The sequence below is a fragment of the Chamaea fasciata genome, unplaced genomic scaffold (assembly GCF_029207755.1).
Source record: "Chamaea fasciata isolate MVZ Bird 193981 ecotype frontalis unplaced genomic scaffold, bChaFas1.0.hap1 SCAF_3, whole genome shotgun sequence".
NCBI lineage: Eukaryota > Metazoa > Chordata > Aves > Passeriformes > Sylviidae > Chamaea > Chamaea fasciata.
This window is the reverse complement of record NW_027094088.1, coordinates 29,471,501-29,485,845: the sequence shown is the minus strand read 5'-3', so window position 1 is coordinate 29,485,845 and position 14,345 is coordinate 29,471,501. Positions and strand designations below refer to the sequence as shown.

General features: G+C 36.7%; 1 protein-coding gene across 3 annotated transcripts in view; it reads right to left on the bottom strand.

Annotated features, from left to right (window-relative positions):
* Positions 1–14,345, bottom strand: part of BABAM2 (BRISC and BRCA1 A complex member 2) — a 163,800-nt gene that overhangs the window by 120,666 nt on the left and 28,789 nt on the right. For all 3 annotated transcript variants that reach the window (XM_066178460.1, XM_066178459.1, XM_066178458.1), the window contains exon 4: positions 10,199–10,293. In XM_066178460.1, coding sequence (XP_066034557.1) covers positions 10,199–10,293 — 95 coding nt within the window. The remainder of the gene's footprint in view (positions 1–10,198; positions 10,294–14,345) is intronic.

Here is a 14,345-nt window from a genome sequence, read left to right as displayed (position 1 = left end):
TAATTCATAGACTCCTTCACAGATTATTGCTTATTTCATAACTCCAGGCAATGTCTGCAGCAAACTACAATTCTACACTATCAGAAATGAAATACGGTAACAATTTCTAATTGATTTGAAGTTGTTTTTCTTTGAAATGTGTTTAAATACCCAGGTTGCCAGAATATCTTCCAGGAATGTGATTTTAAAGAAGACAGATTGCAACTGTTTTTCCTGGCTATACTACAGGAAATAACAGCAAGATCTTATTTTAAGTTAGTGTACTTCTATATTTCTAAGTAAGAAATTAACTTTCATGAGAAAATGTCAGTAAACAAAACCTCCCAAGCCTGTAACAGTGGTAATGCATTTCTATAGCATCTTTCATCCAGAATTATCATAAAGAATAATGTTAAGTACAGATTTGCATTTTGTTTATATCTCTGCACACCACATGCACACAACTTGGATCCTACAAGTGGCTTAAAACCAGTACCAATGTAAGTTTTTACCCGAAATGAGAATGATCACAGTGTGATATTAGCACTTATCTTCTGCATAAATAAAGAGGAGAAACTGGTCCAGTGGTTACAGCATTAGCCTAGAAACTGGCATATCTGGTTTCAGTCCCCGCTCCGCTCTGCTCTTCACAGGCCACCACAGGGAAATTGCTCACAGAAAAAGGCACAGGATAATTATCTACCATATGCTCACATCTTTCTATCAACAGATATTTTTCACAGTATTTGCAGGGCTGGAGTGTTATAACAACTTCAAAGGCTTCAGTTTCTTAGCAGCCAGCACTTAAACATCCTACAGGCTGCAGCTTCAAATCAATCACTGTAAACCTACATGCCATCTACTTGTCATCTTTTTTTCACAGGTTCTTCATATCCCTCTCCCCCAAAGCACCACTGGAACAACTTTCTGGAGTGATCTTCTTGAAATGATCATTTTTGGGCCCAAGCAAACATCAGAATTTAACATTTCATAAAAACGGTTCAACTCTGGAGCACTTCTGTCATCGCAAAGAATTTACAGACCTTGTCTGCTCTGCTGCTGTGAATACCAGATAAAAACGTTTGCACTAAGCAAAGCCTGGGATTGTCAGTATTTATTTTAATTTTTATTTTTGGCAAAAGGCTGTGAAAAACTGGATACAGAAATTAGAATAGCTTTATAAACACTTAGTCAAAATCCCAAATACCTGAGGGTCTTGAATTAACAAGAAAATACAGAGCACCAAAACAACATAGTAAGAAATTAATTCTGCTTTCAGAAAAGCATCTTATATTGTGCATGAAATTATTTTCCCTTTTTTCTTCCACTAGCTAAACAGTGTGATTCTTGATAAATGATCCAATACCCATAGCAGCTCCATAATAGGTCCCAGCAAATCTGACACATGGAGAACACTCTTCTGCATTCACCTAGAATAAATGCAAAACTGCCCCTCAAGTACCATTCACCCAAAAAAAGGAGTAAACTCAGCTTCCAAAGGTTACTACAGATTTTTTTTATTTCTAGCTGAAGGATCAGTGAAGAGACAGCTAATCCTGGTAAGTTAAGGGTACTCAGGAAATCCAGAATCTGTGAAGCTGAGCCCAGGAGAACATTTTTATGCCGCGCACTCTTCCTGAAAGTGTCTGCCTGTTTCTCTCACAGAGCTTTCTTAGAAGATAATCAGACCCTTAAAAGCTACAACTGCCTACTATCTAATTAATCTCCTCAAGACTTGGCACGCATAGGCATTTCTTGTCCTACTTTGCTAAGGAATTAGAGCAAGTTTTGTTTCTTTCCAGACCTCTCAGCACACCTCTCTCACAAAGCAGATGATACCTTTACCTGATCCAAGAAGGAATTTCTTAATTCCCTCAGCACATATTAAATTCTGGGTTAGTGAATCCAATGCACTAATCATTAATTTCTCCACATGAGCACACTGCACTTTTTTCCCCTGGGAGTTGGCTACCAGAGGTGTACATATTTAACTAGCCAAGGCAAGTAAAAGGAACAAAGCATGAAGACAAGAAAAATTCTCCCACAAGATATATGCACATGCATCTTTTACCTAAAGACTCACCATGCCTTGATGGCAGTGTGAACAGGCCTCAACTCCTCAGACCCTCAGTGGACCAGAGAACAGACCACTGGTTATGCTTTACCTCAAGAGTCCCTTTCAAATAGCACATCTTTTACTCTTATCAGCTCTTGTGATTTTTTCCTTTCCTGTCAACATAAGTCATTTTAGCTACAGCAAAAAGGCAGAACCTTCATAGCTAATGTTTTGGATAGCATCCACTAACATCCCTTGAGCATTTATTGTTGGGTGGCACATGCAGAACTGTTTTCTTTTTCTTAATTTTCCCCCTTCCAAAATCCCACAAATTAAAATCATTGTATAACACGGTGAATCTCGCTGTCATGAGAACAGTATTGCCATCTTTATTTTCACATCTGTACTCCAAGAGGGTTTGTAAGACCTTGAAAATACAGTCCCTAAAGAAAACACCTACAAAATACCATTGTGCAAATTTTAAGATACTGGAAATCAAAAATATTTCTCTACCATACCAGAAAAGTTATTGCAAATTAGTTATCTCTTCTCAAAAGAACAGCATGAAAACATAATTTTTCATTTATGAAAGTAAAAGCTGCATGTCTGGGAAGATGGGTATAGAGCAGAGTTCACGTAAAACTGTACGAACACTTATACAGCAAACAAAAGGCTCAAGATACTGACTAAATTTGAATTGTATTTCTGTAGTTATCTCTAAAAAAGAGAAGATACGCCTGAGGAACTGAAATAGAAGATAGCAAGGAAACACAGTAAAAGACTGTAAAGAATGAGTAAAACAGAGGTTTTGAAACAAATATAGGCTGAAAGTTAGACCGGTAAAAAGGAAAGAAAATGTAACTTCAGCCCTCCTCCAGTTGGGGAAATGAACAGATCTTGTGAAAATCACCCTGAGCGCAAATAAATTTATTTCTTTGCCCCAACCGTATCTTCTGAAGGAAAGAACCTTCAGGGTACCATACTTAAACTAATTTCATTAGAGAAAAGTGCAATTATAAATTATAACAGAATTCAAGCCCAGAATTAAGTCAAATACAAAACTGCATTATTAGACAGAAGGACCATTTCTATCTGTCCTTCTGTAATCAGTTAATTTAAAAGTTTTTTCTACTTGAATATTCATAAGCAAATGACCAACTTCCTCTACAGAAAAATTAATTATAATAGCACATCAGTGTGAATTCAGTGGGCATACTCCACAGAATTTAAATGTATTCTCAATTCAGGAAGACTGTCCTAGAGTCAGTCTTCTCTCAAAAAAACCCCCACCCTTACCCAAGCCCCTTGTAAACGTGTTTCTAAAAAGCTAACAAGCTGTTGCCTTCAAGACATGCCATTTCTTAAGTGTTTCTAGAGCTCTTGTAAGGAAGCAGAGTGTACTGTAACAGTAACACCACAGAGAAGGGCTAGAATCCTTTCATTTTCCACCAGTTTTTCAGATAATACTTTTTTAACCATTTTTAAGAAAACACTGCTCAAGTAAAGTAGAATTATATACTAATAAACTGAAGCAAAAAAATAGTCAGAAGTACATTACCAGTTTGCTGGTTTACATTAAAGAATTATAAATGCCAACATATTATCATTGTACTCCCACACTTCAACCTAAAAGATGTTCTGCTTTCATATGCCTGGCTTGGGATATCCAACTTTATATATTTGGCATGAACTACGGCTCAAAAGGGAATGATTGGCTGGAATTCATTATACCACCCTTACCACTAGCAAGGCAGTCCTTGCTATTTCCTGTAAAGGAAAGACATGCAAGCCTAAAGATCTTTTTCAGCATTTTGCATTAAGATTTAAGCATCCTGTTATTCTGGTCCAACCTTCTGGCCCATCTAAATCTATAACCGTGAAAAATATGGTCAAATGCATATGACAAACAAAAACTATTTTTTCCTAAAACAATGCTATGAATGGAAAACCATAAAATGTTTTCTCTCCCTATTTTACTAGTGCACAATGATTAAGTCCTTCTTCACATGCACTTTAGTTAGTTTGGCAGAAAAACATTTTCTCCCACTTTGCCATCCTTCAGTCAAATGTCCATGCACATTCCTAATGCTCTCCAAAAATTAGTCTTTCCTGGACTGAAATACTCCATTTTATGAATTATAAAATAATTATTCTAATTATTTTCTGGATTTTCATATTCCAGGGAGAAATTGCATTATCAGAGAAGCTTGTGACAAAAAATGAAAGGAGATGTTTCCCCCTGGAGCCCTTTACAAAATATGGGGAATTAATTTTGCCTTCTACACCAGCAGGATTTAAGCAAGAAAGGCAAAACTACCTATCTAAACAGATATTTTTTCCCTTGAAAATAAAGAAATATTATTAAACTATAGATTTTCCTTTTTTCAATTTGTGGATTCATTAGGTGAAAAGTCCAGCCAAAATGCTGCAATTAAGTAAAGCACAACTATTAAACTCAGCATATTCTCTTCTGCTTATGCTTTGAGATAGAAAGCCACATTTTATAAATTGTGCTAGGAAATGCTGAAGTTTGGCAAAAAGAAAGTGAAGTACATAACACAATGATTTTACATGAATAGAAAATAAAAAAGTAATACAATGTGGCTAACTATCTCTCAGCCCTATAAATATGAGCAACTCTAGACAAAAAGGACAAAAATGGAAGGCTGCAAGTGAAATTAAGAAGACTTAAAACAAGGAGAAAAAGGAATAATTTCCCATTGTAGAAAGGTCTTGATGGACTCAAAGATGGAAAGATCACAGGAAAACCTTTCTTCCTGTCATCCTCTTGAACTCTTTCTGCTGGATGGTATAGCCACCATTTTTACCACACATCTACACTGATAACAACTTGCTCTCAGCACTGTGTGACTTCTGAGAAGGAGCTCCTGAAAGCTGGCCCCACATAGGCTGCAGTCAAGCTGGCCAGGCTATGCCAAGAGAGGATTCCCAGCCAGAATTCTCTTTTGGGGATCTCTCATTTTAAACCCAGTACTTATTCAACGTGGCAGAGGGGCTGAACCAGATCAGCTCCAGAGGACCCTTCCAACCCGAACTATTCTGTGATTTTGTGATCCCCTGAGGAACAGTGTGCAGCTCAGACACCAAAACCAGGTCAAAACACATTCAAAATTACATTCTTTCAGATCTGGCTTTAAAAGGAATGCTGCACTGGCATATCTCTATTGTTCAAAAACGTGGACAAAAATGTATACCATAAGTGCCAACAATACCAGTCAAAAAATCTTTGGGAAAGTTTGTGAATAAATTACTATTCTGATGATATAAAATGTGATTTTTTACCCATCGCCTATCAGTATCAGACAAACTTCAGCAAGGCTGCAGTGACTATATGCATACATATATATATATATATATATATATATATATATATACGTGTGCACACATACCTGCATTCCCCACATATACAAAGAGGTAGGATCAATAGAGAGAGACAGGAATAAAACGTTTTCAGTATTAATGTTTGTTTCAGAAAATTAAATGTTAAATAACATAGGATTATAGATAATCAAAACACATATTGACATAAAAAGTCAAGACATGGCAGAAAAATGAACACAATAAACAGGAATATAAAGTAATACAAAACAAGGAAAAAAACTTCAAAGGAATTGAAGGATCCAATTCTGCATTCTGTTTCACTTAAATTCCCCAAGTTCAACTGAAGCCAAAGTAATTTAAGGCTTTCAGTACAAGAGCAGCAGGTTAGAGGGTCCAAGAATGAAATCTGCTGCTGCCATTTGAAACAGAGCACACAGAAGAGCTAAATAGGTTGAACTTACCCATACATTTCTCAGACAAGCAAAACCCACAGCTGTGGCTTTATATTTTAAAATCACACTCCGAAAACCATTGAGCTCATTGCCCTTATGGGGAGCTCTCACATAGAGAGAGCACATAACATCTGAATCCTAGCTAACAATACAACTGACAGACTTTTTAGAACAAAATAGTTCAAACTGCATTAGTTAAAATAAGGGGTGTTTGAGCTTTTTTGGAGTTACTGTGAGCAGGGAGACAACTGACACCGTTAGACATGAGCCTCATCCACCTGAATAATTGAAGAACAATTAATGGAAGCGGGGGATATTTAAAGGATCTCTTCACTACCCATTAAAAGCTAACTCGGCAGCCAACAGAAATAACAATGAAGACTGAACTGAGACACAGAAAAAATACAACCTTCACAACAGTCCTCATATAGCCAAATGAGTCTAATAAGCACAAATAGGAGAACTTAACAACAAACATTGGTCTACACAAGATATAGAGTGTGACAGCCAACACACTTGAGTAGCACAGTGAGCTGATTTAACTCCACAGTGACTGGAATCCGTACTCAGTATCAACAATTACACAAGGGAAAACAATCCTCCCAATGTTCGGTACGGGCATGAGAACTGCAGGGGCCTATTCTCTGAAGATCTGATGACAGTATCTTTGTCCCATGCAAATGCAGCACTAAGTATTCCCACAAGGAATATGCTATATACTAGCCCACAAGGACATATTCAGCACTTAGTAGGCTTTAGGAAATGCTCATGTTCTCTTGCCTCCATTCCCACTAAGGCTACTGAAACCTTTTTGATAGCAATGGGTGGGCAGAACAATTCTGGGGAGGCTAGCTGGAGACCTCAAGTAGAATACTAAGACACCCATTTCCTTGATATGACAGTTACCTTGCCTATACTTCTATTGTATCCTCTTTGCCAAACAGAAGATAATTCAAAATCACTGGGAAAATGGGGTTAACATTTTGAATAAGCACTTCAGCTATTAACTGGCTCACATTAACAATCAACTAGGCTAACATAACAAACAATTCTTGTTACTCAAACTGGCGTCATTGTAATGAGCTCCAAATTAATCTCATCCGTACACAATCACTAATCTTGTTGTGTGCCAACTGAATTTTTAATCAGAATGGAGTGAATCATAGGTTGTTTTTAAAATACGTTTCTAATACTTGTCATCCAAAATGAATACACACTAGAGCAGGAAAGAACTTTTCTATTTACATTCTGAGAAGTTATTTTATTTATGCATACTATACACGCAAGTATTAAATGCATTTGATAGGAAAACATTCTTAATGACAATAAAACCTAACAATGTTTCTTTTTAGTAACTCTTTGAGCATGAACGGCAGCACCAATCTAAAGAATTTAGCCCCTTGACTGTAATTAAAACTGGATGACAAACTGAAAGGACCCCTTGACACTGTTGAAGTGCTCCACAATGCTGATATCATCGGCAAGATCAGCATGTACACAATTAGACCCTGCGACCAGCAGAGTAACCACTACTGGAAAGACATGTAATGAAGCACATACTTTGCAGTGCTGAACTTGAGACTCAAACTAAGTTACAAATCCAACTGACTTTAATGTTTGTGACAGACACAAAAGCAAAGCTAAATTTCAATAAGCATTTTCAACTTGATTCTGCAATTGCAGTTATCAATTCAAGAAAGCATTAGCCCTGCTTATAAAACCAGAGTGCTCAACACTCTGGACTCAACAGGTCTACTGCTGAAATACTGGCCTAATCATTCAGGAATTCTCCAGAAAAAAAAAAAAAACCAAAACCAAAAAAACCACAAACCCAAAACATGAACTATTCCTCTACAGCATGCACATTTTAAAATGCAGTATTTCTGGAACCTTGCTTTAGCTCTCTGGCTAACAGCTGTTTAACTGTACACCTATTACCATGCTCAGATTAAAACTTAACTGGAAGATCTGCCCATGGCCACGGAAACTGAAGAGTGACTGAGACTATCTGTAAAACAGCCATTCAAATGTCTTTGGGGAAGCCTACTGACAGCCTCCTTTAGAGCCACACGAGCTTGAGGAATCTGGAGTACCTGGTTCTCCTTTCAAGCTAAGCATAATAATGCCTGACTCAAGCCATCTTACAACATGTGATGACTTCTTGGGAAACAAGACACTGAAACAGATGAGAGCAGTGCATGCAGGCTCAATGTCAGAATTCCCACATATCCGATGGCACATATTACTTAAGAGACTGTGCTCCTCATTGAATAACATCTACATGCTTTTGTGCATCGTAGATTCTGTTTTGATTGCCAGGAACTGTTGCATTAGAAGTATTTGAAGACTGCTCAAGATTAAAAGCATTAAATTACGATCAATGTGCTAATCTGCATTTTACTTCTAGTCAGTAGACAGCTATATTAACACATTTAAGAATTGTGCTAATATCTTAGAATTCAATTAAAATTATCTTCATTAAACTGTTCTCACATTTGTTGAAAAAAGGGAGCTATTCAAAGACTTAGCAGAATAAGCAAGTTATTGTTAATGCAACATTCTGAAGAAAAAATCTACAAACTGTATGGAACATAAAACAGTGAATGCAAAACCAAAGGTACACGACACAGACCAAAGCTGCAAGGTGGGAATAACATGCTTCAATACCATCAGGATGAACTGAAGGTTACATTTACATAGCGAATGCTTCAGCAAGGCATAATGACCAAAGGAACACTGTTGGCTTGCAGATTTCTTCTTTGGTTTGTTCTAAATACTTTCAAATAGGCTGGTTAATATCTCACTATGTATCAAGAAGCAAATGGCTCCTCCAAGTTGCTTTTGAAGAAAAAACTCAAGAAGTTTGTTCCGTGCTTAGGCAGAAGAAAAGCAACACTCCCAAAAGAAGCATCATTAACGAACAATGTAAGAAAGAAAGAAAAATAAGGATGTTTTTATCGTTGCAGGTTTTTCTGTAGATCACAACTGTTAGTGACTTCATTTCACATGAGAAATATGGCACAGTACCACTCTCAGCAAGCTTCTCCATCTGAACAGCATTTCTGCAAGATGTCCCAAATTATTTTATATCTCAGTCACAATTTGTTACTAATTTCTGTTTTCCAGTACATTAAAAGGTGCTTCTCTTCTTTTAATATCAACAATAAAAAGTAGTTGGTAATGTGAACACTTCTTAGGGGTTTGTACGATCAAGAAACAAATGAGAAAAAGAGGAAATAGAACTGGTAAACAAAGGAGTGTGAAAACAATTCTAGAATTGCCATAGAAAGAAAAACCTTTTCTATAAACTAGCGTAATGAAAGAGCTGCTCATCAGCACCATGCTTCCTACCTGAAAGAGCTTCCGAGCTTAACAGCAAAGTGACCAGGAGAAAAAAAAAATGACATTCACCTTTTAAAAGTTCTATCAGGTATGCTAAAAATAATTATTAAAACAAATTCTTCTGATCCTTGTATATAACCTACTATGAAGTGAAAGGTAAAACCAAAACCCAACACTTGTGATGCCACGCATCAAGGACATGTTTAACCTCCATCATGACACCAGTACCACAGCACAACAGCCACCAACTTCCTTTGGGAAGCTCTGGAGACGTGCTCAGAAAGCATAAGAGGAGCTCCCTGTGAGGGCTCTGCACAGTCTCACTAGTAACTACTAGTAAGCTGTGGGAGGGAGAAGTATTGTAAAAGCAAAACCACTGATAGCTTCTTCAAACACGGCTTTACTACTTGAGGCTAACTGTGACTAGTGAACAAAATGCTTGGTTTCAGGTTGTGGTGTTTCTTCTTCCACAGCAATAAGGCCGTATAAAAGTATTTTCTCATTAATTTTTGTTCATCCCACCTTTTAGAAGGTCATTTCTTTGTCTAGATAACCCTAACACACACAAGCAGATAGCTTCCTTTGATGCAGTGGTTCACCTAACATATTAACTAGATATATCCTTCCTCAACAGAAAAAAAAAATCAAAAATGTGACACCAAATTACACTACTTTATTTCAGAGATAAATGTTTTTAAAGACACAATTTATCAACTTTTTTCCTGAGACATCATTTAAGATGGTCAGATATTAAATAGACATATTTTTACAGATACTCTAAGTAACAATTATAAAGGTAATATTGTCTTGATTAAAATGTTTTAAACTTTCTGCCCCCTCCCCCCAGTTATAGATTCAACTTTAAATCACTTTAGGAAGCAATGTGTTTACACTCAGAATACCAGTGCGATAAAAGGTGCGTTCCTTTTTTATTTTGCACTGTTACAAAATTCCTCCTTCTGAAGGTATTCTTAAAAAGCGAAGTCTCTGTGCAAAGTGTAAGGTTCTCCAACAGTAAAGTACTTACATGCAAGGCAGAAGGATCTGGCAAAAACTCAGCATCCTCTCCAAAGATAAAATCTGGTGGCAGGTCAGGATAGTGAGCATTAAAAATTATATCCCCTGAAAAGCAATAAATGAAAACAATATTTGCACTTTTATATATGTGCTTATAAATAAGAAATAAAATAATCACATACAACACACATTTTTAACCCAGAATTTGACAGCTCTATTACATAGATTTCATGTATATATCCATATAATTTTTACAAAAATTCACATGCAAGATAAGCATCAGATGTTTTGGGGGATGAAGTCAAATTCCTGAGGCACAGCTTCTTCCTCCTCTGCAAGCAATAAAACATGAAATACATTGTTGCTTTGTATTTCAAATGGCAATTCAAACACTATTGAGTGAGGGCTGCCTCAAAACACTGTATTAGAAAAGTGATGTTGTTTCCATAAAAAGTACCATATTTAGATGGGCTGTGTTTTGTCTATTAAAAGTCAATTGCAAACTACTAAGATCACGACTTTCAAAATACCAGAGCTTTTAAAAATTAGTAGCACTTACTCCCTCTCTTCTCCTCACCACCGCCAACTCTTACAAGGAAGAATACACAGTTCAATAGGAACCATTCCAACTACCCAAATTCTGGCCAAGAGAAATGCAGTATTGCACATTTAAATGGTGAGACAAAAATTAACTGAAAATATAAGACTTCATCACAGCTTGGCACTGAGCTCTCATCTTGCCAGTGTCACACGATATGCAATTAAAAGAAATTTGGGTTCTAGTACTTCACTAGTACACATACTTCAGAGTTCATATAGATCAAGAGGTGGTCATATGCATCTGAGCTTTCAAAAAAACCTACTCACTGTTCAAGAAAAACATTTTAAAAATAAAAATAAGTGTTTCTAGCCTTATTTGTCGACCTCCTCATCATTCTTTATGACAATACAAAAGAATAACTGAGCTTTTGCATAAAACAGATTAATGAGGTAGGAGATATTAGAAAAAAAAGACTGCCTACTATGTGTTACAACTTGTTTAAAATCCACATAGCAAAGTAAAACCCGCATGGCAATCCTTATAAACAATTCTGTTCATAGCAAGTTACACCACCTTTTTTTCTTAAAAAATTGTGAATGCAGAACTGGAGAAAAGCACTAGATTAACAAATCTTGCAAAGCCACATTGCTGGCTCAGTGATGTCACCATCTCAAGGCATTTAACATGACAGTTTTAATTGCAGATATTCTGTAAACTTATCTCAGCCTTAGTTGGAAGCAAGGCTGCCATAAAGATTAATTGCAGATGATGAAGGCTCATGACCAAGAAGCCACTGGCCAGATTGGAGTAGGTATTCTCTGCAGTATGGCTCCAAATCACAAACTCACTGATCATGCGACGAGTGGAGCACAGTGTGGGTTTCTCCTGTCCGCACTCCCACCTTCCTTTCACAGCTGTCAGGAGCACGTGTAAGTACGGGGTGCAGAAAATAGCAGAGGTCTGCCAATTAAAATTCCCAACACACTCAAAATAAAAATAAAACTTTTAATTTCATTTAAATTGCATTTAAAAGAACGAAATGGGCACCAGTTCTGGAGTAAAAGGCATAAAATTCCAACAGGAAATGCATCTATATTAAGTAAGAAAAAATAATTACCAGATTGCATAAACTGCAATACAGCACTGAAGAATTCAAGAAAGTTGATGTGTACTAGGTTGGGTAGTTCCTACACCACCACAATGCAACTCTTTTCTTGATATTTACTGCATTAATTAAAATGTCATGTATGGCTCCTTTCAACAACCTCATCAATTTCTGCATAAAGAGCAGCAAACTTGAAGTTACATACTGAAGGAGATTCACCTTAATACATTCTTTGTCTAAGTTTTGAAAGAAGCATGTTATGAATAACTCAGAACACAGAACAATGATAAAGCCTGGCCCATGACTTAGGCAGCCCAATATGACTCCAAAGGAAAGGACTGTATCTGTGCTTCTGCCATGCTCCTATGTGATGCTAAGTAACTAATTGAGCACACTCAATTCATACTGCAGGTGCTAGCTGCATGCTTTTCATTCTCTGCATTCCTGCTTAACAGAATTGGTGAAACAGAGTAGACAGATACATCTAAAGTTCAGCTCACTCAGGAGCTGCACTCCAACTGCACACATACTAAAAAAAGCTGCTTAGAATAAAAAAAGGATCAAAATAACAGCATGTTTTTGATGTTACACCTCCATATTTCATAAGTGAAAAACTATTACAGAACCCTACCTCACGAGGCAGCTTCAAGACTCTGCCTGAGTAGTGAGACCGGCAATAAACCATTTCCACCTCTACGAGCTGCACAGTAAGGGGTGAACCTCATCAGGAAAGCTTGTGGCAGTAGGTGCAACATGGAGGTTCAAGTAGGTACAAACTCCTCCCTTTCACAAAGTGAACTCACAGCAGCTCCCAGGACACCATGATATGCAGTGCTTGGTATAACAGTAAATTAAAGTTGGCATTATTAGTGTAACGTACTAAGTGGTAAACTTTAACAATTTGGGGTTCAGGTCAGCTGCATATGCCATGCAATGATTCATGCTGGGTGATCAGGGACATGGGGAGGCGGTACTCACTTCTGACCACCCAGCTGTGATGTGTGGTTACACCGAGGTCAGGGTACATCATGTCACAGCTGGACAAACCAATTACCTATCTCATGTGCTCATATTTGTTCTTTACCACCTTCTGTCAGACCCCTTCTTCCACTAAATATCAGTGGCATTATGAGTCCTTATCCAGAGTGAATGACCAACAATGCAGATATTTGGATTTTAAAAGTGTTCATGACCTACAGATACCAAGGAATTATGCAGGTACAACGGACAGAATCCAGAGTAAAAATTAGCATTGCAATATTTGATTTTCTGTTACTCGTAATTATTTATAATTGCTAAAAATGCTTCTACTTGTTCAGGGTAAACATGCCTCAAATCCAAATTCCCAAGCCCTTTCAATAAAATTCATGTTGAGTCCAAATATATCAATATTAATTCCAACCCGTATATCATGATTATTTTTCCTGTAGTGTATTCAATTCCCAAAAGGCCACGTTATATAGCTACATAGGTTCTCTAGGTTTCAGAATAAATAAAACTAGTACTTCAGTGCCTGTTAATTATGCATTCACAAAACACTTATTGCTGAAACCATACACAAAATATTTTACAACCCTGTGGAAACTAAAAATGATGGTGTTATTTTTATGTTCTAACTAAACAGAAATGTATCATTTATGCCCTCCTTCCTACAGTACCATAGGTTTTCAGTCAAATGTAAACCCTAATTTATTCTGCTACAATCAAACCTCACACAGGCCGGTGACAATTTAATAGAGACAAAGAAGTACAGAATAAAATGTTGTTTCCACTTCAGTGTTAACAGTTAGAAAAAATAAGTGATTTTCTATCATCAGTGCTTTCATTCTGGAAGTTGAAGACAGCATCTCACTATTAAAGATTTAACCTTAGAACAAGCTTTTAACATATTTAAAAATAAAAAAATCCCTCAGTTAAATCTTATTTTATTAAGCCTCACTTCTGCCATGAATCCAAAGTGTTTAGCTAGTTCCTAAAACAAAAGAAAAAACAATCTTTTTTTAACCATATCAGACATCCATACTCAGCATCCTCCATCTCTCCAACTTTTCTGCTCTGTGCTCTCCCCTTTCATATAGTCTCACCTATGTCTAGCTTAATTTACATATTAGAACAGAAAAGGTAACACCTTTGACTTTAAAAGGCTGAGACACCAATGAAGGTGTTTGCCCTATTAAAAGCTATGAGTGTGAGCTATTTTCCTAAGTAACAACAGCAAAAATACACAGTAACAAATCAGACTACAGATTAAGAGAATCCATCCTAAAGCTGAATTTTGTTCTTGTTAAATATCAAAACCCAGATAAATTATAACTGCAGTTAACGGTTTGCTTGGCAGGGCTATGACGCATAAATAAAAAATGCTTCATTACACTCAAATAAAAGGTATTTAAACAATTACAACAGCAAACACAGATCTGTTTTTATTTCACATAAATATTAACAGTGGCCTCTGCAGTAAGCTTACAAAATATAAGGTGCTAAATATTTTGAATCACAAGTTAACAGTCT